This window comes from Plectropomus leopardus, chromosome 8 (genome assembly GCF_026936395.1).
Source record: "Plectropomus leopardus strain MGB_pleo_1.0 chromosome 8, ASM2693639v1, whole genome shotgun sequence".
Taxonomy (NCBI): Eukaryota; Metazoa; Chordata; class Actinopteri; order Perciformes; family Serranidae; genus Plectropomus; species Plectropomus leopardus.
This window is the reverse complement of record NC_142183.1, coordinates 22,957,191-22,982,220: the sequence shown is the minus strand read 5'-3', so window position 1 is coordinate 22,982,220 and position 25,030 is coordinate 22,957,191. Positions and strand designations below refer to the sequence as shown.

General features: G+C 37.7%; 3 protein-coding genes across 5 annotated transcripts; 1 reads left to right on the top strand and 2 right to left on the bottom strand.

Moving 5' to 3' along the window:
• Window positions 1-46: 46 nt before the first annotated feature.
• Window positions 47-4,148, bottom strand: gdf9 (growth differentiation factor 9). The gene is made up of 2 exons (XM_042493406.2): window positions 3,458-4,148; window positions 47-1,927 (listed from the first exon to the last, which is right to left on the bottom strand). The coding sequence occupies exons 1-2, from the start codon at window positions 3,819-3,821 to the stop codon at window positions 1,002-1,004; spliced, it is 1,290 nt and encodes a 429-aa protein (XP_042349340.1). The 5' UTR covers window positions 3,822-4,148; the 3' UTR covers window positions 47-1,001.
• A 3,687-nt stretch (window positions 4,149-7,835) lies between these two features.
• sowahab (sosondowah ankyrin repeat domain family member Ab) lies at window positions 7,836-10,516 on the bottom strand. The gene has a single exon (XM_042493874.2). It carries the CDS (start codon window positions 10,395-10,397, stop codon window positions 9,036-9,038), a length of 1,362 nt encoding a protein of 453 aa, XP_042349808.2. The 5' UTR covers window positions 10,398-10,516; the 3' UTR covers window positions 7,836-9,035.
• Window positions 10,517-12,745: 2,229 nt separating this feature from the next.
• LOC121947974 (septin-8-A-like) lies at window positions 12,746-24,789 on the top strand. Of its 3 annotated transcripts, none has more exons than XM_042493188.2 (10): window positions 12,746-12,888; window positions 14,818-14,932; window positions 15,068-15,263; window positions 16,650-16,836; window positions 16,917-17,078; window positions 17,684-17,780; window positions 17,892-18,060; window positions 19,279-19,411; window positions 19,512-19,699; window positions 24,045-24,789. In XM_042493188.2, exons 1-10 carry the CDS (start codon window positions 12,874-12,876, stop codon window positions 24,097-24,099), a joined length of 1,317 nt encoding a protein of 438 aa, XP_042349122.1. In that variant the 5' UTR covers window positions 12,746-12,873; the 3' UTR covers window positions 24,100-24,789. The 3 variants fall into 3 exon arrangements, with proteins under 3 accessions (XP_042349122.1, XP_042349120.1, XP_042349123.1); XM_042493186.2 differs by having other exon boundaries at window positions 12,754-12,903; XM_042493189.2 differs by lacking the exon at window positions 24,045-24,789 and adding an exon at window positions 22,753-23,697 and having other exon boundaries at window positions 12,754-12,903.
• Window positions 24,790-25,030: the final 241 nt, after the last annotated feature.

Sequence of the window (25,030 nt, the reverse complement as noted above, 5' to 3'; positions counted from 1 at the left end):
GTGTAACGCCTTAATCTCTCTCTTCTCACACACAAAAGTTGCCAAAAGTTTAGTTTGTGCATAGTTTAATCTATATTTGGCAAGACCATTTAGACTCACTCCTCAGGACAGAACACAAATATTTATCCCTTGTTGAACAAGTACCGCCAGCTGTACACAGACAACATTTCTGCATGTTATTTTTTTTTATTTTCCAACTTTTCTGTCTACATATTCTCACTCTTTTGAATATCCCTAAACTGAGCACAGACACACAGTGAATTCATCCAGTTCGCATAAATAGACATGACATGCATTTAGTCACAGTTAACCAGTACAATTTCATAAGTATGCACTCAGTTCATACCTATGCAGTCACGCAGTGACCGGCAGTAATAAATACACACTGAAACCTTGACTTTCATTCTGGACATTATGAAGGCAGCTGCCATTCAGACTGCTGTCTGTCATCCCCAGGAATAAAACGATATGTAAAAGGTTTGTTAAGAGTTTGTGACTGTTTTTTCCATCTTTTGTCCAGAACAGGGCTACTTAAAACTTGGCACTTGTGTTAAATTAAAGTATAATGACAGACCACCCACCCAAAATAAGTTAACAAAAAATAACTTAAAAAATTATACAAAAATTATACAACACTAGTTTTCCTTCTTCAAGTGTGTTAGATTCAATACTACGCTGCAAACAGTAAGCTGAAGAATAGGATGCATTGGCATCCTTTCTTTTCACGCCTTAACAAAAAGGAAATATATGTCACGTTCCCACATTTTTCACAAGGATAAAACACTTTTTTTGTTTAAGTAAACACACTTGATTAAGTAAACACACCTGCTCCAGATCAAACTCCATGCACAACAATTTTATAAATTCATGAATCACTGAGCCTAGTCAGAATATCCAATACTTGGATAGAGTCCACCTGTGATGACTGCTGAGGAGGTTTGTGGTGAAATAGCCTGTAAAAAAAAAAGGAGGAAAACGGAACAGACATATCGGCAGTTGCCTTAGCGACATGTGCACCTGGTGGCAACCATGTCTTCAAACTCCTTGTAGACGTAGGAGCCGTCCTCTTCAAAGATCATGACACTCAGGGGGCTGTATTGGGAGGGAATGCACGAGGGCCTGGGCACGGAGGAGTCGAGCTTCTCGTAGATGATGTTTTGCACCATGGTGTGGACAGGTGAGCCATAGATGAATCCCATGGTCCTCGGGCACATGCCTCTGCAGTACCTGGGGTTGTACTTTGGTGGAAAAACAATCCAGTGATCCAGCTTGAGCTGGCTGAACCGCACCCTGAAATCATACAAGGCACAGTCGCTTGTTGGGAATTCAGAGCTTGGAAGAAGCTCAGGCAGATGGATGTCCAGACTTTTATCGCCTCGTTTGCTCTTTGGAGATTCCCTCTTCCATCTCCTCTTTCTCCCAGTCCTTTGCTCTGATTTGAAAACCTCCTGCTTGTGAAATGTGTTCCCCGCAGTGGCTGGCCTTTGACCCGCTTTGGCACTGACCACGAACCTCTGGTGAGCGATTTTGCTGGTGTCATTGAGATAAAGAAGCAGAGGAGGAGACCTCAGGGTGAACTTCAGAGGGCCTTTGCTCCCATCACCTTCTGGGCAGGTGACATTGATAAGCAGGTGTATGTTCTTCTTCTGAAACTTTAAGAGAGGCCGGAGAAACGAGGTGATGTCGACCTCCACCCAGTCCTTCCTGCTCCCCCCGTCTGTGCTGACTGTGAAGTTCACAGTGTGGTGGACCCCAGGACACAGCCGACACCGGTTTGAGCGCTCCTGCTCTTTGAGACTCAGATAACACACAGAGTTGACAGGTGCTGCACGATGATGGTCAAAACTGTACAGAAGGGCCGACCTCAGAAGCTGTTCTTTTCTTCGTACTTGATCGAGGCTGTAGGAGAGATCCTGCATAAAGCTCTCTGAAAGAAAGAAAGAAAACATAAGTGTCAACATAATACGTCAGTCTCACAAATGTCCTTGTACTCATGAGTACGCTTAATTTTAATTAACCAGAACAAACATATAGATCTTGTCTTTATGCCTGTTTAACTGCATAATGTTTGTGATGCCTTAACCCCCCCATATGATCATCGTTTTTTTCGACAGGTAACGAAACAGAAAGTGTAACTTGTTTATTAGTTCCTACATGAAACTGCTCACAAGGTCTGTGGATTATCTTGAGTGACTGGGTCATGATTTCTGGAAAGAAACATTGCTGTTGAGCATTTAACCATCACAAGCCAAGTGCCATTAGTTGCCACTCGGCAACTCACACCAAAACAATCTAGACTGATAAAAAGCACTCTATGTAAGAGGAAAAACAGATACTTTTGATTTTCGGTTGAACTGTCCCTTCAAGTACAGTGAAAATGTCACGAATATGCAGCATTGTTATGATCAAAGTCATTCAAAGCACCAGAGGTCTGGGACCATGGAGCAGTTTCTGATACAGCTTTGCCCTACAGCCATGAAAATGGGCCCATTATATTCATCTATCCATAAAATGTGTTGTCTTTGGGTGTCACATTATGCTATATTTTTAGAGGAATACCACTGTTAATCATTCAATTTGCCACCAAGTCTTAGCATTGCACAGTCATGAAATAACACACATGCTCAGGATTCTGTATTTGTGCAATATATCCTGAATATGTGCAATATTTCATGACTGTGCAATAATTTATCATACTTAGTCTGCTTTAATTACCTGTTTTCATACTTCTTTGTTATATATATATATATATATATATATATATATACTTATTCAGGCCATATGGTCTTTGATGTGTCTGGCTGTCTGTAAATTTCTGTATGTACCACTACACATGATTTCGTTGTACAGCTGTGCAGTGACAATAAAGGCAATGGTTGATTGATTGTGGAAGCTACAGTACTGTGCATAAGTCTTAGGCCACCATAAATTTGTTGTTTTGGCAAAGTTGCAATGGAGATTTATTTTTTTCTTTCGCTCTTCTTTAATTTTTTTTCACAGTCTCTCTATAAAGATACCAACAAAGAATACAGATAATTTACAATGCATTAAAGCATCAAAAAAACGTGTGAAACATGGAATCGTGCAACCAAAAAAAAAAAGGTGGCTCAAACAATATCGAGCTTTGAACATGTTTTGAATACAACCTGCTCGTAAGTGTCCAAGACATGCAAAGTGGGAAGGGAGGTCAAACTAAATACTTGCAACTTTAGCCTGTTTAAAGTTGATTTATTCTGAAATATCTTGTTTTTTTAATACTGCATAGCCTACATATTTCCTGTATGTTCTGGTTGTGTTTTAGGAAACACGCGACTGAGAAATAAACATGTACCTATGATCATTATAACCTTGCTAAAATAAAGTTTAAGTTGATCTGAGACTTTTGCACGGTACTGTATGTGTATTACATTGTGTATGAGGTCAATGTACAGTCATGTTGGCTGTTTCACCTGCTCACCTTTATTACTTTGTGCAAGACATTCATCCTGTGGCTTAATCAGTCGGACTGTGTTGTAGATTTTACTCCCATCCAAACTCCTTTGCACTCTGGAGGACTTCTTGTAAACCTCCGTCAGATATTTCATGTACCTTTGCTCGGGTTTAATCTTTTTCTTCAATCCGGGGTTCCACCTGGACCCTCCGTGCTCTGACAGGGCTTTGAGCAGCGGAGAGAAGATGCTGCCGTAGGGGTAGGAGAAGTCCCCCAGGCTGCGCAACGCATTTGAGGCAGCCAGAGAGGATCTAACCAGCGGGCAGCTGCAGGTGACCAGCAGCAGCAAGAAAAGCGTGCGAAAATAACGAAAGACGGCTGACATCAGCATTTGTTTTTTTGTTTGTTTTTTTTCTATTATAAGAAACGAAAGCAGACAAAACTTATAGAGACTCTCCGCTGAGAGCTCGAGGTAAACAGGACCACGCACGTGCTGCCGCTGATCAACACACGCAGGTGTCTGCAATCAACTCACTCATATTACTTCATCAGGAAAAAGACCTGTTTCCAGAAAACTTGCGACGGATATATTATCACAGTCAGAAAAAAATCCCTAGGGAGGACAGTTTTAAATGGTTACATCGTTAATGTTATGTTATAGGAAGTATTTTGTCGGGACTTTAATGTAAAACCGCATAAAATGCGAAACAGTAATTAATTTCCGGCTATATTCACAATAATAATAAAATTAAGATTTAAAAAGCAAAATTATACACAAAAAACATGTGAAGTCAAGTTTAAACATACTGTCTCCTAAACTAGATGATACCACGTCATGACCTGCGAAAATACAGACTTTTATGGCGACTTATTTACCGTGGAGCTTTTATTTTGAAGACGTCGGGTATTTGCGAAAATAACGTTCCTTTCCTACTTCACTTCGCTTATGAACAAGTTAAATTTAGGAAAACGTATCGCCAATTTGCTTACTATCAAATAAATCTCAGTAGCTATTTTGTAGATACCGTTTGGGAATATCGACTGACTGTTTGAAACTGTAAAAGGAAAAATAACAGCGGTGAGTAATTTGTTGACTTTTTGAGGGTAACGTTAGCGAGCTAGCCTTAGCCAACAAAGTAAGTTAATGCTAACGATATTCACGTATTCATGTAACTTTTAACGTTGCTAATGTCAACTAGCAAAAGCTAATTTAAATGTTGAAACTTGCAAATGCTAACAGTTATTGGTCTGACTAGCTAGCCCTAGCAGAAGCTGCTAACTATTGCTAGCCATGTCTAACATGTCATTTTCCAGTTAATGTACAGTATTAACATACAGTTTGGGGAAAATAGACTTATATATTGCTAATTGCATCTTCTTTGTTCTAGGTTAACGATTTCTCTTCAGATGTGGATTATTGGCTCACAAGCAGGTAACATTATAGCTCCCTAATTATAGTGGGGGGAAAAAACTCAACACTGTCATGTTCACTTTTGGAAAATTACAAAAGTATAGCTTTAAAACTGATGGAAGTGAGATGGAAAAACTGAGCATCTGAAGGGGAATTTCAAAATTTGCAGAGCAGAAGACCTTTTAATCTAGAGTGGCTTTGTTTAAAGAATTTGATATCAAACATAGTTCACTTTTGTTTTGAAACTCCGCTACTATCTGTCATCTTGCCCTTTTGGCTTGGCACATATACCTGAATTTAGTGTGGTGATCCAGTCACTACCATATTATATATAATCTGTTGTTGTACACATGTAGTCATCCGTTAACTGAAGCTCTCCTGACATGACAGTAATACTAGTAAGCGTTAAACACTAACGGGGTACTCATAAAGTGTGTTAGCTTGACAGTTCAGTGGCAACAGGTCAAAATGAATATGCAAATTACAGTTTGTTTGCAATATTTTTCTATAACATCAGCTTTTTGGTTTTACAGTGTTTGGGTCTGCAATACTCTGTCAGGCAGCAGATTGCAGAACTAATTATACTGCCAAATTTACTGGAAGTTACAAATAAAATACTTTATTTTGACTTAACAGTGTTATTGTACAGTGGATGTTTTGCTTATCTTTGGCAGTTTGCATAGTATATACCGACTACTGAGGTGTGTGGAAAAGCACACCCTGCTGCGGTTTTCAGCTTGGTAGGTATTAGGACACAGCAATCGCTCATCGATTTTCAGTGTAATATTATTGTGATGATATGTTATCATATTCCACAATTTTATTGTCCAAATAAATGACTTAAATAAAGTTATGCTTTCAAAATAACAAAATACACAATTTAATGTTATATATAAGGGTTTGTCTGGTATTATTGCAATGTTTTTTGCAGTGGAGATCAGTTTGATTAATGTAATTCTACATTTATTCAATTTTATATCAGTTGTACAAATATTCTTACTGATATCATGAAATTTATTTCAGTCAGTTTTAGCAGGTGGCTCTTGTTTTGTGATTTATGCTCACATTTGACATTATCATACTTAAAACTACGTACGTTGCAGTCTTTTAACACATATCAGCATTGACCAGTTAGAAAAACCATTGTAAGTCTTCTCACCCAATTAAAAAGGAACATCAGTTATATGAAGTAAAAATAAACCTAAAATAAACCTTTTTAAACAACTACTTACTTATGTGATCATTAAGATTTACACTATTAGCATACCCTGCCCTCTACTGGTTGAAATATGAAGAGCAAGTAAAGGGACACAACATTGCTCATCTGTTAAAATCATTTAAGATAAACAAACAAGAACATTTTATGTTACTTTGTAAGAGCTAGTGACTCAAAATGATATTGAAATCAAAATTTGTCAGCTAAAGCACTGCTCGTGTTGTGCAGTGAAAATAGCTGTAATTGGCCCTTATGTTGTGGTTGCTGACAAGACAAAGAGTATTTTTGTTTCTAGTAATAAATTTGCTGTCTTACTTTGTTTTAAGACACCACACCAGTGAAGTTACATTATAATGCTATCAGCAAACAGCTCTTTCTACAATGGTTGTTTGCATAGTGTTGGTGGATAGCATTACTGTCGATGTATTTTAGGGGATTAACCATTTTGTTGATCATACGGTTTTCCCTGTGTTACTATCCAAAAGGACACGCATAAAGTTTTCAGCTCCACTGCCTGAAAGGTTCTAAAAAATAAAGAAATGATACTGTTAGTGCCATCCAACACTTCCATGTTAAGAAAGATATAAGGAAAAAATGAGGTACTCCCTCATTTTGTACTTACAGGAAATTATATAAGACCTGGACCACATCACAGTATTGTTGGACAGTCTTTGATGTCGGCAGATTTTGCCTGAACCATTAAATTAGAGAAACAGGAAGGCTGTGGTAGACTTTTTTTCTGATCATTCAGTTTACTTGCAAAGAAACAGTTTGAGGTGGGATGACACATAAAGTATTTTATGTGTACATAAAGTATTCTACTACTGAATGTTGAACAGTTGCTGTGAGTGTGGCTGTCCTTGTCGGGATCATTATGCAAGCGGCTTCTTTTCCAGATAAAAAGACAAAGGACATTGTTCTGGCACTGTTTTGCTTATGGCTTCATTGTCTAAGCGCCAACTCTTTTCATTCATCAGGGACTGTTTTTCTCCAGGTCAGTTAAGGATAAAAACAGTGTTTTGTACTGCAAATACAAAGGCTGATGACGGCTTTAAAGCATGTCTGATCTGAGAAAAGACGGCCATTTATTTATTAATGACAATATGTCTGTAATTTTTACGAGGTTGTTTTCCACTTAAGGTTTATTTCCTTAGGATTTAAATTAGACCTCACTGTACAGTTTAATCTTTGGCTTCTTTTTTTGCACACGAGAGAAATTATGTCAAACATTTATTTGGCTGTATGCCTAATAAATACTAAAATTATTGTTTACTATGTGGTATCAGGAGCATGGTGTAATGTGTTCCATTTGTGTCTTTTTTGCCACAGCAGTCCACAGAATGAAGCCCATGTTGTCCCACAAAAGGAGGCCTTTCTCATCCATTACAGCTCAAGTTCACAAAGAGATGATAAAGGAGACATTCCACCACCCAATCTGGATGCCTGCTTCGCACAACTCGCCCCACAAAGGTCCCGTCGACCCCTGCTTTTAATGAAGTTGAGAGGTAATTTTTTTTAAATGTTAAAGCCTAACACTTGTTGGCACACTGTTTGCTTTTAAGAACTTTAGCCGATTTCAGTTTGATGATCAAAATATCCATAAATGATTTAGACAAATAAAAAATAAGCAATTTGCTTCAGCAACACAATGACTCGGTTCACACCAGTGTTGATAGCCCAGATGTGGTCTGTTTTATATTTCCACATACCTTTTAGACACAAATTAAGAGGTAGCTTTCTAGATTTATCACACTTTAGGTATTAAAAATAAGTGTGAATATCTCTGACAGTTTTATTAGTAAGAAATATAAGTTAAATGTGTTCAAAATAGCATATTCATCGTTAATACATGGAATTTAACTAAAGAAAAAAAGATGATTAAATTATAAATATCATTAATAGCACATCTAACAGTGATACACTGTACAAGAAAGCTACAATACAAGGTGACCACACAATTTCAAAACTTTTCCATGACCTTTCAAGGACCGATTTTTTTTCTTGCCCCACTTGCACTGCATTATTCAAACATATCAAACTCTATTCAAACATAAATTTAGCTAGCTGGCATACACAGAGACAGAGACAAAATGCAGGGAGAAAATAAAGAAATGGGACAGTAAGCGTTACTTACAGATAGACGCATAATAGATCTGCGTTACACTGATAGCTACTGTGACAATTTAATTAAACACAACAAAATAACATGTTTTTTCAAAACTTTCATGAGTTTTACTTTTTCCATGACTTTTCCAGGCTTGGAAAATGTCATTTTAAATTTGCATGGCTTTTCCAGTTTTTCAAAGACTGTGGGAACCCTGTATGATAAGTACTGAGAACCTACACACTTTTAATAAAGTTACACACTTTAAGTGATCCAAAGGATAAATACTGGTATAAAGATATTTTTATATTAACCCTTTAAAAACCGGGATAGACATCAGTTTTGTTTGGCTGCATTCAGACACCCTTTAGAAGCACTTTACCTTTGAAACCCAAATTCTTTTCAAAAACATGGGGAAAAAGGCAATAAGCAAATTCCAAGAAATTGGTTATAAGGCAACAAGAAAACAGCCAGAAAATTAATGTTAAAAATAGGAGAGCAAGAGAGAAAAAAGGGATTTTACAAACCCCAATACCACTCAAAAAAAGGGCAAAATGTCCAGAAACTGTATTTATGATGTAGACTTATATATTTAAAAAATGTTACAGAATATATAATATTTTATTTTTAGTACTTTTTCCCATCATTTTCTTTTTTGTTGCTTTGTTATTTATTTCCCCTTTCTTGCTAATTTTTAGGTAATTTTCTTGTAACTTTTTACAATTTTTTTTTTTTTTTTTTTCTAATTTCTGGGTCCATGTTTTTGGCAGAAATCAAGTAGATTTGCTCAGGTTTCAAAGCTTTAACAAACTAAGAAAGTACTATCTGTTATTATTTTAAAATAGTCCAGCTTCTCCTGTGATCCACATCATTGTCACCACTCATTAACAAACTTAGTTTTTTGTTTCTTCCCTGTGTGAGGCTGAAACAATTTACTAATTGTGTTGAAGCCTTTTGGGTGCTCTCTGTATTCTCCATCGTCTGTCTTCTCCTTGTACTTGCTCTGCTGCAGTCCTCCCATAATTCCTCTGACCTCAGCAGACACACCTTTGCCCAGGTAGTGGAAGGCCTTCTTGCCATCATTATCTCTTTCATTGACATTAGCTCCATAACTTTGAACAAGCAAAACCATGACTTTAGTGTGGCCATGCATGGCTGCGATGTGTAAAGGTGTGTATCCTCCATGGGCTTTACTGTTGATGTCAACATAAGTGCCTTTTTTCCTGGAGATATTCACAAGCTTGTGTATCATCTCGCTGTTGCCGTCCTTTGCAGCCCAGTGCAAAGCTGTAAATCCTGACATGAAGTCTTTCTTCTGTGCTAGCCGTGCATCCTGCAGCAGCAAACCATAGATCTGTCCCCAGAGCCCAGCAGCACACTTTACCAACCACTCGTGAGCTAATGGCTCCAGAGGCACACACTCTGAGTACTTTGCATCATCTCTCTTGTTTTGGGGCCTCACCAAGGGGAAGCCTGGGGGTTGCACGTCCACTGTCTGTCTGTTTTTCCAACACTGGGCGTCAGCTAGTGCGCCCTTCTTGCAAGGATTGCGAGTTGGCACTGGTGGTACAGAAACTTTGGTTACCAACCTGATTGGATTGTCTGAAGTATTATGCACTTGGGAATGTGATTTATCTTGTGTCGCTGGTGCGGAGTCTCTCGGAGGGGATGTGACTGCGATGACAGCAAACACAGCTCCAGATTTCCTCGTCCTGCTGGCCTGATCTCCGGAGATATTCAGGACTTTAACAGTGGTCGCATCCGCACACACGTGTCTTGATAACTGTGTCCTTTCCTGCATGCTTCCCTCAGACTTCCTTTTGGCATCGCTATGATAACTGTCATTTTTATTTGAGGGATAGCACATATTATTGTTCTCGATGTCAGAATAAATCACCCTGGCTTGCTCGGCTCGATGAGGAGATGTGTACGAAAAGCTCGTGTTTTGGCTCGAGAAACTGTCATCCATCTGCTTGTCCTGCGATGCATCCTGCGCCACCTCTTTATTAACAAAGTCTTGATACCTTTTCTTCACGACCACAAACTTTACCTCGTCGATCTGTTTGACCACAGCGACGCTGTTCACCAGCTTCTTGAAAAGGTCCCTATTGTGCTGCTTTTCCGCGGGATCACTGCTGTTGATTTGGCTCCTGAAGTTGTTCAGCAGTTCCGAGTTCTTCACTTTGCCTCCGTGCTCCAGCAAAAAAGATAAAACACATTCCTGGGTCAAAGCCATTTTGTTCCAAAGTTGTAAAAATATATAAAGGTCTAATTGATAGCTTAGATAGTAGCCCGAGGGATAATCTCCCTGCTGTCCGTGCTCCCCTCTCTGTTGTCCTCCACCAACCTGCAGCTTCCGGCGCCTCATCTAATATATTCACCCGTTTATTGTCATGGCTCTGCCCGTTAAAGGCCCAGTTCAAATGGGGAAATAAAAACACTGGCTGTGGATAGTGGATCAATATGAAAGCTGCCAAGAAAAGCTAAGAACGAATTGTGTGTGTGTGTGTGTGTGTGTGTGTGTGTATAGCATTTGAGCTTATGTCCATATAAAACATCTGAGAGTTAAATGTTATAAAATTATATTTACTAACTATATTTTTATATTTATTGTTTTGATTTAGTTTGTTTAATGCAGCAAGAACATTTTCATAACTTTCTATAAACACTTTTTTATATTTATATAGGCTATAAATCTGTATATTTTGTCATTTTAATCAAAATTGTGTTACATCATCCCCTGTCATAAAAACAATAAACCCAAATGATGGCTCCTTTGCAACCCATGACACTTTTCCCAGGCTAGGAAAAACTTAAGAATTGACAAATTAATGTATTCAAATAGAAATCATAATTAAAACATAATACAGCAATAATAATAATAATATTATGACATTTAAGTTATACACGTTCAGGAAAAATATTCATTTTAATAGGAGATCAAACTTGTAAATTTGCAAGAAAAAAGTAATAATATTAAGGGATTAAGTATTTAGTCTCGTGCTTTATGTTAGTGTACATAAAACTTTACAGAATAATTTAAACACCTGTTCTCAATTTTGTATTTCCACGTTTCCATGACAGCTAGCTGATGGCCAGGTAACAGTAGATCACAGAAAAAGATTCATTTTATTTTCTCTCTGTAGATTCTACAACTCACCAAACGTACACGGTGTACTGTGCTCATAACACGCAGACGTCAACACTTGAAAGGGTGAAAAAGAGAAAGAAAATGGAGAGACAGAAATAGAGCATCTTTGCCTCTACATCAACTGTCTGTGAGGCAGCTGCAGTTCAGTACAGATGTGAGGTTGTCAGTGTTACCTCAGGTGTCTTTGGCTTCTGTTTGTGCACTTCACAACACTGAGTCACATGCACACTGATTCCACTGATATTCCACACTATAGTGAAGTTCAGTTTTTTGCTAAATCAAGTCACTTTTGTTGAAAATATTACTTGGTAAATCATAGTGGTATTGGTAGTCCATATAGACAGTGTATCAGTGGTAGAAGAACTACTTAGGTCTTGTACTTTATTAAAAGTGCTAATTTGACAGTGTAGAAACATTGTTACAAGTAAATGTTCTGCATTGAAAATGTAACTTAAGTAAAAGTATTAAAGTTTAGCATCGAAATATACTTAAAGAATCCAATAAATAAGTATTGATTGGATGTTTACGTAAACAGTGTCCATTTATGAGCTGTATACATTCTGACTACTTAAAATTATAATTGAACAAAGTGTAAAGATATTTTAAACTTGCGCTCTTTCAAACATTGTTGCTCTGGAATCAATCAGAATTATATGGCTGGCACAGAGAGCCTGAAACTGAGACCAGAAACCTCTGAAGAGTAGCAGATCATGCCAGTCTTTAAGCTGTGATCACATTCACGTTTAACTCTTCAGACATAGCTTGACCACTGAAATGTTCATCGGGTTGTCCTCTCTAAAGACATGAGTGATTTTGGAGTATTGTGTTTGATAGAGGGTCAGTGTAGGCTATTTAGAGGAGTGGTTCAACTCAAATCTCTGGTATCAATGGGCAGACCCAGAAGTTTACTCAGCAGTAACCGTTACCATGGCAATTACCATTGGACAAACCAATACACACACACACACACACACACATACACACACACACACAATTTGAGACATTTTACAAACAAAATCAGACAATGTGCTGTTGTGCTAGTATTTTTGAAACCACACCAACACATTTTAGACAGTGTTCATCAGTGTGTCCTCATGTTATAAATGGAAAGCTTAAGCATTGGAAGTGAGGATCAATCTATATTTCATAGGTATAATTCAACATATCACTGATAATCGTACTAATTAGACCCCTTACCATTATTTTAACTATTCCTAGCACTTAACCATATTCTTACATATTTCAGCCAGCACTGCAGTATAGCTCATGCTTTTCAGCTACCCTGAACTGGTCCTTCCCCACTGTAGCTGCAGTTCTTTTTCTTTCTTTCTTTAATTCTCACAAGCAATCTAACAAAAAAAGAGCCTGCATCAAACTCCTTCAGAGCTACAATAAAGGCTGAAGTAGGCTTTTACAGAGCTGTTGTAATGTCGCCCTCCGGCACCGAGGGGGTGTTGCCTCCAAGTGGCCATATTGAAAGCAGTGTGAGTCTGTCCGTGATTCATGTGTGGAGCAGGTCTGGCTGAAGACAGATAATTCCCGCACACAGCCACTTGTGACGATGGCGGCCAATGAGGTAGATGTTTTCGCAGTAAGTATGATGATGTGCTGTCTGCGGGCCTGCGGTGACTCATGAGTTGTCGACAGAGTAGACATTTAACTAACATGGCATTCAGGTGTATGTGAGAGCAGGAGGATGGTGTTGAGAAGTGTGGAGAGAATGCAGCGGGATCGGAGCTGCGGTGTTTAGGAAGCGTACAGTCTAATGAATCGGGATATGACGGATTTTTAGCTGCGTTTGATTCAATAGAAACGACGCACCATCGTCCCTGTTTGATGCTGTGGGGACGACCGAAAAAAAGCACTTCAGCATCCAACTGTCCAGCATGAGACAGCACGACGCTGTTTACCATTTCAGCACTGTGACAGGTGTACACGGGTGCTGAACTGAAGGGACCACCGAAACACAGGACAGCAGGCAGTTAAAAGACTGAGTTAAGAGGATAAACACAAGTAGCAGGCTCCTCAAGTGGTAGCTAGCTCCTCGAGATTGGTCAGCGAAAAAATTAGCCAAACTTGTAATTCGTGGTCGTCAATGTACTGATTAAAAAGCTATCATAGCTGACAGTGCGCGGCTAGTGTCCTGTTTACAGGTTGCACTGCAAATGATGGAGGAGTTCAAGTTAAGGTGGTGTGTGTGTGTTTGTTTAAAGGGAGTTATGGGTACCAGGGCTGCTTGGATATCCTCCCACCCTGTGAAACAACATCGAGATAAAGAGCTCTTTGTGTGTCTGTGAGAAGGGAGAGGGATAGAAACGGATGATTGTTGTATTGAACACATCCTGATCCTCATGTTGAGCCTTTTGCAAGATGCCAGCATCCCAGGGTATCTGGGAGAGGAGAGATGAGCTGCCTCCCAGCTTTAACAACCAGGGCAACATAGTATAGTATAGTATGTGTTATTATGTATGGATTCAAATTCCTTATGTATTTTCAGTGTTTAATTTATGAACATGAAAAGTAAAGACTGTGATGTTTGTGAAACAAGTGTAGTTGATATACTGTAAGAGTAGATATTATGAGTGCAGTCATAGTCTTATTAGCTTGAATCAGGTCTCAGTCTGGAAAATCATTAGATAACTATAGGATAAATCAACTATGTAAGTTATGAAAGTAAACATTTTGTATTCCAACAGTTTTCAGATTTGATGCTTTCTTCTGTTTTAATCATTAATAAATCAAATACTTTGGTTTTGTACAATTGGTTGAGCAAAAAACGAATTATGATAAGGTAAATCAGAAATCAGATTCAGAATCAGAAATATATTTATTGCAAAGTAGTTTTTCACTTACAAGGAATTTGCTTTGGTTTTTGGTGCATACACTAAACATACAATAAAAATATTAAGAGGAATACAAATAATTCAAAGCACTGCAACAGAAAAATTTACCAAAAGAAAATTACAAAAAAATGCTAAGATGTGCTAAATAATCAATAGATCAATAATCAATCAATGATGAAAGTATTTGTGAGTTTCAGTCCTAAATATAAGCATACTTATGGCAAACCATGACTGCTGCATTAAAATTGTCTAAGGCCTTATACTTAAGCTTTGCATACAGACAAAAGACACACAATGCAAATGAGGACATCTGTGCTGCACAACACAAATTATTTTCATAGCCTTTTGTTTTCTTTTCAGATTTGTGTGTCTATAAAGGAGGAGTTGGTTTGGGATATTGAGACAGAGCGTTTTTTGTAGGTCGGACTGTTCAGTGTGTTAAGTGGAAGAGGGAGATGACCTCATTTGCAAAGAATGCTTTTAAGCTTGAAAGCAGAATGTGGGGATGGGAACTGACAGGAGGACTTTTTAACCTCACCATTTTATCGATTTTTGTCATTAACTCCTTGGATATTTAATGATATGAAGTGATGAAATATTGCTAAAGTGCAGGCCATTTAGTCTGATATATTTTTGTCCTGCCTTTTTTTCAAACACCTCAGCATGAAGAAAAGCGAACACTGGAGCTCGGAGGTCATGTGGGGTTTGACAGTCTTCCAGATCAGTTAGTCAGCAAATCAGTTGCACAGGGATTCTGCTTCAACATCCTCTGCGTAGGTATGTTTGCACCCACAAGGAGTTCATAATCTAGAGTTAAGGCTACAAACATTACATGCATTAATTTGGAATTTGGAGCTTTAATGCATCACCTTGTCTCTCCCTCATCTGTGTTTTTCTCTTTTTTTTTTAAAGGTGAGACAGGGATAGGCAAGTCAACATTAATGAACACTCTTTTCAATACAACATTTGAAAATGAGGAAGCCAGCCACTATCAGAGTGAGGTGCAGCTACGCCCACAAACCTATGATCTGCAGGAGAGCAATGTCAACCTCAAGCTGACTGTTGTGCACACTGTGGGGTTCGGAGACCAGATCAACAAAGACGAAAGGTAGAGATTCCTGTCAATGTTTGGCTTTTAGTGTTGTCCAAGTTGTAGAAAAGAAACTGTCCTGCAGAAATTTTCAGTGCTGCTTTAATACATTTTTATTTAAGTTTCTCTTGTTTTGTAGTGATCAGCAAATGGTTCTTTTAAGTGTACCAAATCACTAGTACACAAAAAGATTTGTACTCAAAATCATTCAGGGCTTGACAGGAAGTCACATTGTCCCACTCACTAAATTAAATACAGTGGAAAAATATTTAAAACTTTTGCAAACTCTTGTATGTGCAGGTGGACTCACCAACTCTCCCCAGAGCAGACCAAGGCTACAAGGAGGGAGAAAGAGACATAGAAATGCTGAATTCGCTTCATGCAGCTCCACAATGAAAAAAAGATTTTACCCATTTTAAATAATGATGATGATATTATCGTGGCAACTCAGCAATAATCAGTTAAGGCTCACATTTACTTTGTAATGAATGAATCACTGAACATACTGCACTCCCTCGCAGTGGTGTGATCTGAGACCGTCTCAGACTCCGCCACCTGTTATTTCATAATGCAGTTTTAGCTACGCATTGTAAACTACGAAAGCGGAGATAAAAAAAAACAAAAACCCAAAAAACAGGGATTTTCAAACTGCCCCTGCACATTTGCTTGCAACTGACTGAGAGCTCAACTGAACAGAGAAAGTAATGTATTGTTTCAGGAAATGGTTCAATTCAGTTTGTGCACCCAAAAGATTGGCTGTCTCTAGATGGTAACCCCGGATTCACAAAATCTTCCACTTCCAGAATCGTCCAGATTTCATGTTTCGTGTTCAAGTGATCATTTGAACCCAAAGCATTATTATCTTTTCTTTACCCTAACCAAGTGCTTTTTATGTTTTTTGTAAACATATCCAGACCTTAACCACAATGTATAATACCATAAAAAGAAGGGACAAGAGTATTTTTAAGCGAGTTCCACAAATCTAGGGTTACCATCTAACCACGACCCAAAAGATTTGTTCTTTTAAAGGAACAGCAAATGACATAACACTATTGGTTAGGTCAGCACCAGCTATTAATCATTTCTCCTTTTGCTCTGCAGCTGCAGCCAGCACAGTTACACAGTATGGAATTAAAAAAGAGATCTGGCCCGTTTCTGGCATGTGAATTGGGAGGGAGGGAAGAAAGTGAATATGACTGGTAGAACGAATGCAAACTGAATAGACATTAGCACTCCAATGGCAGGGAGTTAAAAAAAAGCAGGCATTCTTGGCTACAAGACTGTAGTTTGTGACTAGGATACCAGCATTGCTTTCAAACAAGGAAAGTGATGTAAAGTTTATTGTTGTGTAAGGATGAAATAATGATTCTCATGTTTTATGTCTTGTGCTTTCTTTCGGTGCAGCTATAAACCCATTCTTGAGTATATTGATGCCCAGTTTGAAAGGTATCTTGAGGAGGAGCTAAAAATAAAACGCTCCTTGTTTAACTGCCATGACACAAGAATCCACATCTGCCTGTATTTCATCGCTCCCACCGGACACTCCCTGAAGTCCCTTGATCTCGTCACAATGAAGAAACTGGACAGCAAGGTGATCACTGACTCTGTATTTCAGCAGTTAATGTAACTTCTTTGTATATCTGTCACTCATATTATGTTTTTTCCATGCAGGTAAACATCATCCCCGTCATTGCAAAGGCAGACACGGTATCTAAGAGCGAACTGGACAAGTTAAAGATCAAGATCATGAGTGAGCTGGTCAGTAATGGAGTGCAGATTTACCAGTTCCCAACAGAGGATGAAGCTGTTGCAGAGATCAACACCTCCATGAATGTGAGTCCTAGAAACACATAGAAACACATACATTTAAAAAAAAACTATTACCAACACAGTTTCACATTTTTCACAACTTGTCATATAGGGCAGTTTTGGAACAGTCAGTTTCTGTTTGTTCTATGCATACATTGTCTTTTAAAAATAACCCCTCCTAGTGAGAAAAAGTCAGAATTTGATGACTTGGGAATGAATATGTTTTGATTTTACAAGATTAAATGGTTTCTCACTTTCTCCACTATTGTAATATTTAGTCTGCACCATATTTTTGGCATTACTTAGGAGCACGTAAGTGGTCTGCTGCTGTCAACATCTCAGATATTTCTCATCAATTCAAATAACATAGAAATACTTGTTTTATCCACTATATTACTGGTATAGGAGTAGTAGCATAGCAGTAATAGAATAATGAAGTGAAATTAATTTCAGCCTCATTTTCATTGAAGTTGCAGAAAACACAGAAAATGTAGTCTGAAGAATTAGAGCTATTCAAGCCATTATTTGAATCCAGAGAAGACATATATTTAGAATCATGTTACAATAGACAAATGACAGTAGTATCATTTTAAACCACATTGTAAAAATATGAACGCTATATCTTACAGACTCACCTTCCCTTTGCTGTGGTTGGAAGCGTAGATGATGTTAAAGTTGGAAATAAGATGGTGAAAGCGAGGCTGTACCCCTGGGGTTCAGTACAGGGTGAGTCTGCTGAAAGGATTTGACAAGCATCATAAAAGTTCTTCAAACAGTAGCAGCTGTTTAGTTTGAAGAATGCTGCGTTTTCTTGACCAAGTTTCTCTTTTTGTCCAGTGGAGAATGAAAACCATTGTGATTTTGTGAAGCTGAGGGAGATGCTATTGCGTGTGAACATGGAGGATCTCCGAGAGCAAACTCACGCTCGACACTATGAGCTCTACCGTCGCTGCAAGCTAGAAGAGATGGGCTTCAAGGACACAGACCCGGACAGCCAGTCGTTCAGGTGAAATTAGGGATAGCAGTGATGTAATGCATCTGGGCAGCTTACTTCAGTGGTACTGACCAAAAAAACCCTGCTTCCTTATGATGTAAAAACTGTGCTGATTAATTATTTTATTGATAAACAGCACATTAAAATCTATGTCTATATGATTTGGGATGCTTTTTACTTTTTTATTTTTACCAAACAATTGGAGCTTAAAGGAGAATTCCAAATCTTTATGTGTCTGTCTAGACTATAGTTTAATTATTAAACTAATGATATAATTAATTGATGCCTTTGGTTATATTTTTGACTCATCTGAACCTTTCAGTGCCTTCATGTATTAGAGATTAGTCAGGCTTATTTCTCTAATATTGGGGAAAAATCACAGTAACTCCAGTACATGAAATGACACATGATATGTTAGTTGTTATTCCTCAGATTGAGTTCAGAGTTAGGTTGAATTAATTGTTTATGAGTTTGTTTATTTTATTTTATTTTATGTCTTTTTTAAGTTCTCAGTGACCACTGACTCATTTCAAGCTGTCCAGTCAAAACCAGTCAACTATGTAAAAAGGTGCTCATCAGGAACTGGAAAATAACGTCCAAGTATAACAGTTTTAGGCTCCAAGTGGCATGTTGAACACAACCAGCAATCCTTTGTACATTTGGGAATTAATATGTTTTATTTGCATATGCATACATGGAGAAATATTTGTGTTTCAGAGTTAATAGTATTCATTTACTTAAGAGTGAGTGGAATGTATTGATTATGCAACTTAATGGCCTTATTTGGTCATTTAGTCTAATGGTATAGGCATAGCATTTTGTAAATTGAGGCATATTGTTTTTATTTTTGTGGTATGTAACTTAAAAAAATTCCAGTTTTAAATCATTGTTGAACAACATTTTGATTGAATGTCAGGTCAGCTGTTGACCATATTACTTCTTTCACTCATTCTAAATGGATCAAATGTTAAAATGCTAGCTTTATTGCTCCACTTATGCCTTGCAGTTACTGTAAATATTTAGTAAACATTAAGCTCTACATAAGAACTACTTTGTGTGGTTCAACCCATTTTATTTTTGTGATGCATTAATCCCCACCTAGTAAACATTTATGTTACATCAAAGATGAGTTTGAACCTATAAACAGCTGGAGCGACCAGCCCCTGGATATCCATCCTGTCCACTAAGTCATCAGACTGATCTTAACATTGCTTTCACTCTGATTTTCAGCCTTCAGGAGACATATGAAGCCAAGAGAAAGGAGTTCCTTGTTGACCTACAGCGCAAAGAAGAGGAAATGAGACAGATGTTTGTAAACAAAGTGAAGGAGACTGAGGCAGAGCTGAAAGAAAAGGAAAAAGAGGTGGGGATTGACATGATCTTTAAATAAACTAGAAGAAATATACCAAATTTGGTTTGTTTCACATTTTGCCCTTTCCCATCATCTTCCTCATTATCTATAGCTTCACGAGAGGTTTGAGCAGCTCAAGCGGATGCACCAGGAAGAGAAGAAGAATCTGGAGGAGAAAAGACGAGAGCTGGAGGAGGAGATGAATGCCTTCAATAGAAGAAAGGTTGCAGCTGAGACACTGATGGGTCAGGCACTCCAAGGCTGCTCGCAACCATTCAAGAAGGACAAGGACAAGAAGAAGTAAGTCTGCTTTTACAGTACGTTCTTCATCTGTACTGCTGCTCAAGCGGTTCCTTTTTGTGAACCGTGGTTGTCAAAGCAAGGCTAATGCTACTAAATAATAATAATGTCCAAATCTTTCAGGTGATTTAAGGATGATTGGTTGAGTGCCACACATACATTATATTCACAAGCAATGGACACGTATTATTCTCTGATCTATGCTAGTGCTGCACAATTGATCTAATCGCAATTGCAATCGCGATTTCAGGCTGTGCAATTACACAACCGCATAAAAGGCTGCGATTTGCGTATTAATGGAGGAGGATAGCCTGGTTGTGGAAAGTCCACCTGCAGCCAAAGCCAAGAAGAAAACTTAAGCCAGTTTTTTAGGAAAATATTAAATTATTTTGAAAACAGTACTGAAAAAACTTAAGGTTTTGTATTTTTCTTATTCTACTTAATATTTGTATGTTTTAAGTTGAGACATACACACTTCGAAACGATTATTATTCTCTGCATTTTCCTTTGATAACCAAGAAGGTAGACTCATGATATCATTTTTTTATTCATTTTATCGTAATCGCAATCGCAAATTGCAATATTGGTCAGTATAATCGCAATCGCACATTTTTACCAAATCGTGCAGCACTAGTCTATGCACAGTTGATTGGACAGTGGGAGGAGGCGTACAACATGATTAATGAGGTAATGTTATTTTCCCAGAAGCCATGTTGGCTCAGAAACTGATACAGGGACAGATTCAGACTGACACAGTGTGCCCAGACATAGTGGGAAGGGTCACAGCTTGCATGACACAGCCTGATGCTTATGTCTCTGCGGGCTGACCTGCCAGACTGTATCTCAGGCAGGGGCACTTCTGTTTACATTCGACCGGTCTCACCGATGCTGCTCATGCCATGTGCAATGCAGATAATACTCAGACATCCCACACAGAGCTGTTATAATTTCTGCAGGTGGAAACATTTTATGTCAGGATCGATTATATGCGCTTAAAGTCCACATACACAGCTTGAAGCTCAAAATTAGGAAATCCAGTATTCCAAAGCTGCTTCAATGATTAGTAAAATAGAAATACGTGTGAATTAAAAAAGAAAGCCTACGTCCATGAAAGATTTTCTCTTTTAATGGCAGTTTGTACTGACTTTAATGCCTGACCATGTATGTGAGAAAAGACTGCAAAAGGCATTTATCCCGCGTAATACCACACAGGGCCAGGGTACAGGTTTCTACTGTACCTCTAAAATACTGTAGCTGATGATACTTCTGACTGTGCTGTGTAACACGGTTTTAGAAAAAGCACATTATAACATTTAAAATGCAAAAACAGTTACATACACTAAATATGAGTGAAAGGATTTATGAAATAATGCTTTAGATTTGTCACATGGAGGATGATGAGAGCTTTCAGGTGTTGAAAATGCACCTGAGTAAGTTTTAAGTTTAAGGCAAGGCTTTGTTAAGACTACCTTGTTTTTCAAGTTGCACATTATAGGCCGGATTCATTTTTCTGCTATGGTTAAAAAATAGTGATGTGTTTTTCTAGGATGCAAACAAAACAATAAACTTAAGTCCTCCTCTCTTTCTCAGCAGACAGCGTTAGTGACAGACAAAGTGGATTTTTACATGCAGCCATTTCTTGTTGGTACAATCATGGTTGGTAGCTGTGTCAATGTCATGTGTCTTGTTGACTTTGACCTTAAAGGCAGTTTAAATTTGAGTCCCATCACTCAAATTAGTTGAGAAATTAATTGTGAAACATCTTGACACATTCAGTTTTTATCTGATTTCAGTCCACCTGTGAATATAACCTAATAAAGGTTGGGACACATGCTTTGTCTTTTATGGCCTGGAAATCCAACTTTTGCCAACTTTCAAGGGCGCGGAGGCAGGTTGTGCCTGATTTTGTAAAGCAACTCTTACCAGCTCACCATAATAGCATAGCCAACATAGCTTAATTCCCAAGTTTAGGGCTCATCTTCTTCCAGGCTTTTTTTTTTTTAAGTGCATATTAGAATAATGTCAGTTTGACATCTGTAAAGTTCTGGATAGTCCTGTATTAGCATAATCAACTTAACCATAAACCGATATGTAAGTAGAAAACTCTCTGCTGGCTGTGATTGGTTGTTCATAATATGCTATTTAGTAGGCTAAAACTGTATGTGAGTTTTTTTTATTATGCCTGAAACCTTGGTATGAAACCAATAGTATGGAACCAATGCATGTGAATTGCATACAATTTCCAGTGAAATATTAGAGTATGCAAACGCTGGCCACTATGCCAACAAAAATGTCCCACACTGTACTGTGGTAGACGACAACATTTATAAGGGACAGTGACCAAAACTGCTCCGTAATTGTAATTACACTTCAATTTAAGTTTAACTATTGTGAAGTTTATTATTTCTCTTGGTGTAACATAGTTTTAGACTATTTTTTAAATGAACTGTAGCACTTGGGTTGGCTCTGGTTACAATGGTTACGTGTCTCCAACTGTCAAGGAGGCTCTCAGGAGGTGACATGGTAATTACAGGTCATTATGTCTAAAAAGATAAATATGAATATTTATTTACACAAAAGCATGTTGAACAATAATAGTCATATATAGAGCATAGTTTGTGATTTCAGATGCAGTGCCTTTATTTCGGGGTGCAGCTGTCGCGCTTGGGAACGCTTGCCTCCTGTGACAGCTTCACTCTTGCTTTTGCTTTTAAGCACTTTTTTGCGTGTCTACATTGACAACAGTGGATTTTAGGGCACAGAAAAGGCAGCAAGTGTCTGGGCTCTTAATATGGTTTGCAGATTTTGTTTTTTGTGAGTTTTAATAATCTGATTAAAATGTCAAAAATAGAAGTTGTGCTGCCAGTGTGACTCTGAATGGAGCCTGAAATGTAAGCCTGTGGAAAGGAAGTAGGTGTTTAAAGACGATACAACGGAAATACTGTTGCATCTCCATTTCATTCATTTATTCCTTTGATTTCTACCATTCCCCAAATCCTTCATTTTTTTTCTTTTTTTTCCATATTTTGTCCTGTTTCTTTTCCTTCTTTCAGTTGATTTATGGATCAAACATCCAGTGAAACCAGGAATGTGTCTGCCATCAGCATGGGAAAAAGAGACGGTCATATCTATCATTACTTACTGACACTGTATGTGTGAACTCAGAGTCATTGTTACTATGCACGTATGTTAGCCTGAACAATGTGATGGCTATAAGCCACTGTGTACTTATGGATCAAAAAGGTAGCTTTGCTCAGTGTATTTAATTTGTCCCTAATGCTGATTCTGCTAGATGCACAATCCATGGACTGTTATCATAACATGTAGCTTGTGTTGTTTTATGTTCTTGCCATGAATGTGTGTTCATGTCCTGTCGTAGAACAGGAGACTTTTAGTTACTGACTGAATTGAACTGATGGCTGTGAGTTATGTTATGTTTTAATACAGAGGAAACATTTGTCTGCTGTTAAACATGTAATAATTCACAAGCTGAAGACAAATACTAATACTGAACATTAGTTTTGTACAATACTGGAATTTTCAACTCTGATAAAATACCTTGAAAAATATTGATATTATACCATTGTTGATACCAGGGGTAAAGTTTGACTTGGAGGGCATAAAAGGGTTTTTTTTTGTAATTAAAAGAGAAATATATCAAGGGTATAACGTGACAACAACTTGTCTTTGTTAGTTGTAGAGAACAGCAGAATGACTGTAGTAAACATTAAGAAAGCAAGAATGTGCAGCTGGTACAGTTGTATTAATTGAGCGGAAAATGAGTATCGATACATCTATATTTTTGACAACACCACTGTATATTAAAATATTCATATTTGTTTTTTAATTGTTGGCAGTTTGAGGTAAGATAATTTAATTGTCTAATTCTATGCAACATTAAAAGAAAATAATTGAATTAATCTACAGTGAGTCTATAAATGGAGCAAAAGTGTTGTCATAATTTCTGTTCAAATAAATAATGCCATTGGAAAACCGAACACAGCATCAGTTCATCTGTTGGTCAGCTGAACCCATTCCCCTTACCCATCTCATCAGTCATTTGTATGATGCAAAGCACTTCATGTCACACTCGTGGTAATGATGTACTGGAACATGGTATTCTGATGTCACAGTGTTTCTGTAAAAGCATTATCCATTTAATTAAATTTGCAGTTTTGTTTTTCCTACTGTTAGTGGCTGGAAACCGGACAAAAGACAAAAATGCATATTGAACTTAATTATCATTTTCCCTAATCTTTCATATCTTGCTCAGGTTTGTCTAACAACCATAATGAATATGTTGCTTGCTGAAATAAATGACTCGGTTTTTCTGTCTTTTTCATAGCTTCTTTAGTCTCCCATCTGCGTGCTCCCTAACCTCAGGAAGGAATTTGAATTAGAAGACTTTCTACCACATCACAACATCACAGACTAACTATCAAGTTTATTATTTTTTACAATGTGAAATAACAGTTTTATAGAAATGCACTTAACATTTCTGGAAGCGATTTAGCCTGAAGTCTTCCATGTCTACTAAACTTCTTTAAGCAGCTCTCTGTAGCATGGTCTCTGCATGGCTCCTAACCTGCATTCCTAAAAGTGTTAAATATCTTCATTGCCAAAATCTCAGTTTTTGTACTAAATGTGCTACCTTCATTTATCTGCCATGTTATGCTTGTAGTTTTTGACTGATGACAATTTACACTGTGAAAGATTTATTATAAAGTGACATGATACTGCTGTTAAATGTTGTACGGCTTGTACATAACATTATGATTTATAAGCACTTTAAATACAGTAAGTCATAGTACATATACTATCTATAATCATTATGAAGGTTTATCATGCTAACATGTCAGCCCTTATGTTGTGTAATAAAGATCTAGATAGAAATATATCATAGTTTTAAACTACAAAAAAAAACAACTATATATACAGTACATTTACTGTTGTTACATGAAAAAAGCCTGGATGTGTATAAATTCAGGATTAGATCTCTTTATGTCAGTAGATCTATATAGTGGGACTGTGTGAGCCTACTCGCAGATTTGTATATGCTGATGTAATAAAGTCTTACTTTATTGAAAACATGCCTTGTTCTCTCCATAATTGCACTTTTAGACAGACAGAAAACGACAGGTTGTGGTAAGCTGTGGTCTCAGCAGGTCCAGGATCTCTCCAGACTGTTCCAGAAACCTGCCAGTAGGCATCCATTTAAAAGAAGACGAGCCAGCAGAGTGTGAGAATAAAGCCTGGCCAATGAAAACAACCGGTTTAATAAATTTAAAGATTTCCTGTACAGTTTTCCAGAATATTCATCAATGTCATTCC

Coding starts and splice junctions, on each gene's coding strand:
- gdf9 (XM_042493406.2), bottom strand. CDS start 3,821: ATGCTGATGTCAGCCGTCTTTCGTTATTTTCGCACGCTTTTCTTGCTG. Junction 1,928..3,457: donor TCTTGCACAAAGTAATAAAG/GTGAGCAGGTGA, acceptor TCTTTCTTTCAG/AGAGCTTTATGCAGGATCTC.
- sowahab (XM_042493874.2), bottom strand. CDS start 10,397: ATGGCTTTGACCCAGGAATGTGTTTTATCTTTTTTGCTGGAGCACGGA.
- LOC121947974 (XM_042493186.2), top strand. CDS start 12,874: ATGGCGGCCAATGAGGTAGATGTTTTCGCA. Junction 16,837..16,916: donor TGAAGAAACTGGACAGCAAG/GTGATCACTGAC, acceptor TTTTCCATGCAG/GTAAACATCATCCCCGTCAT. Junction 17,079..17,683: donor AGATCAACACCTCCATGAAT/GTGAGTCCTAGA, acceptor TATATCTTACAG/ACTCACCTTCCCTTTGCTGT.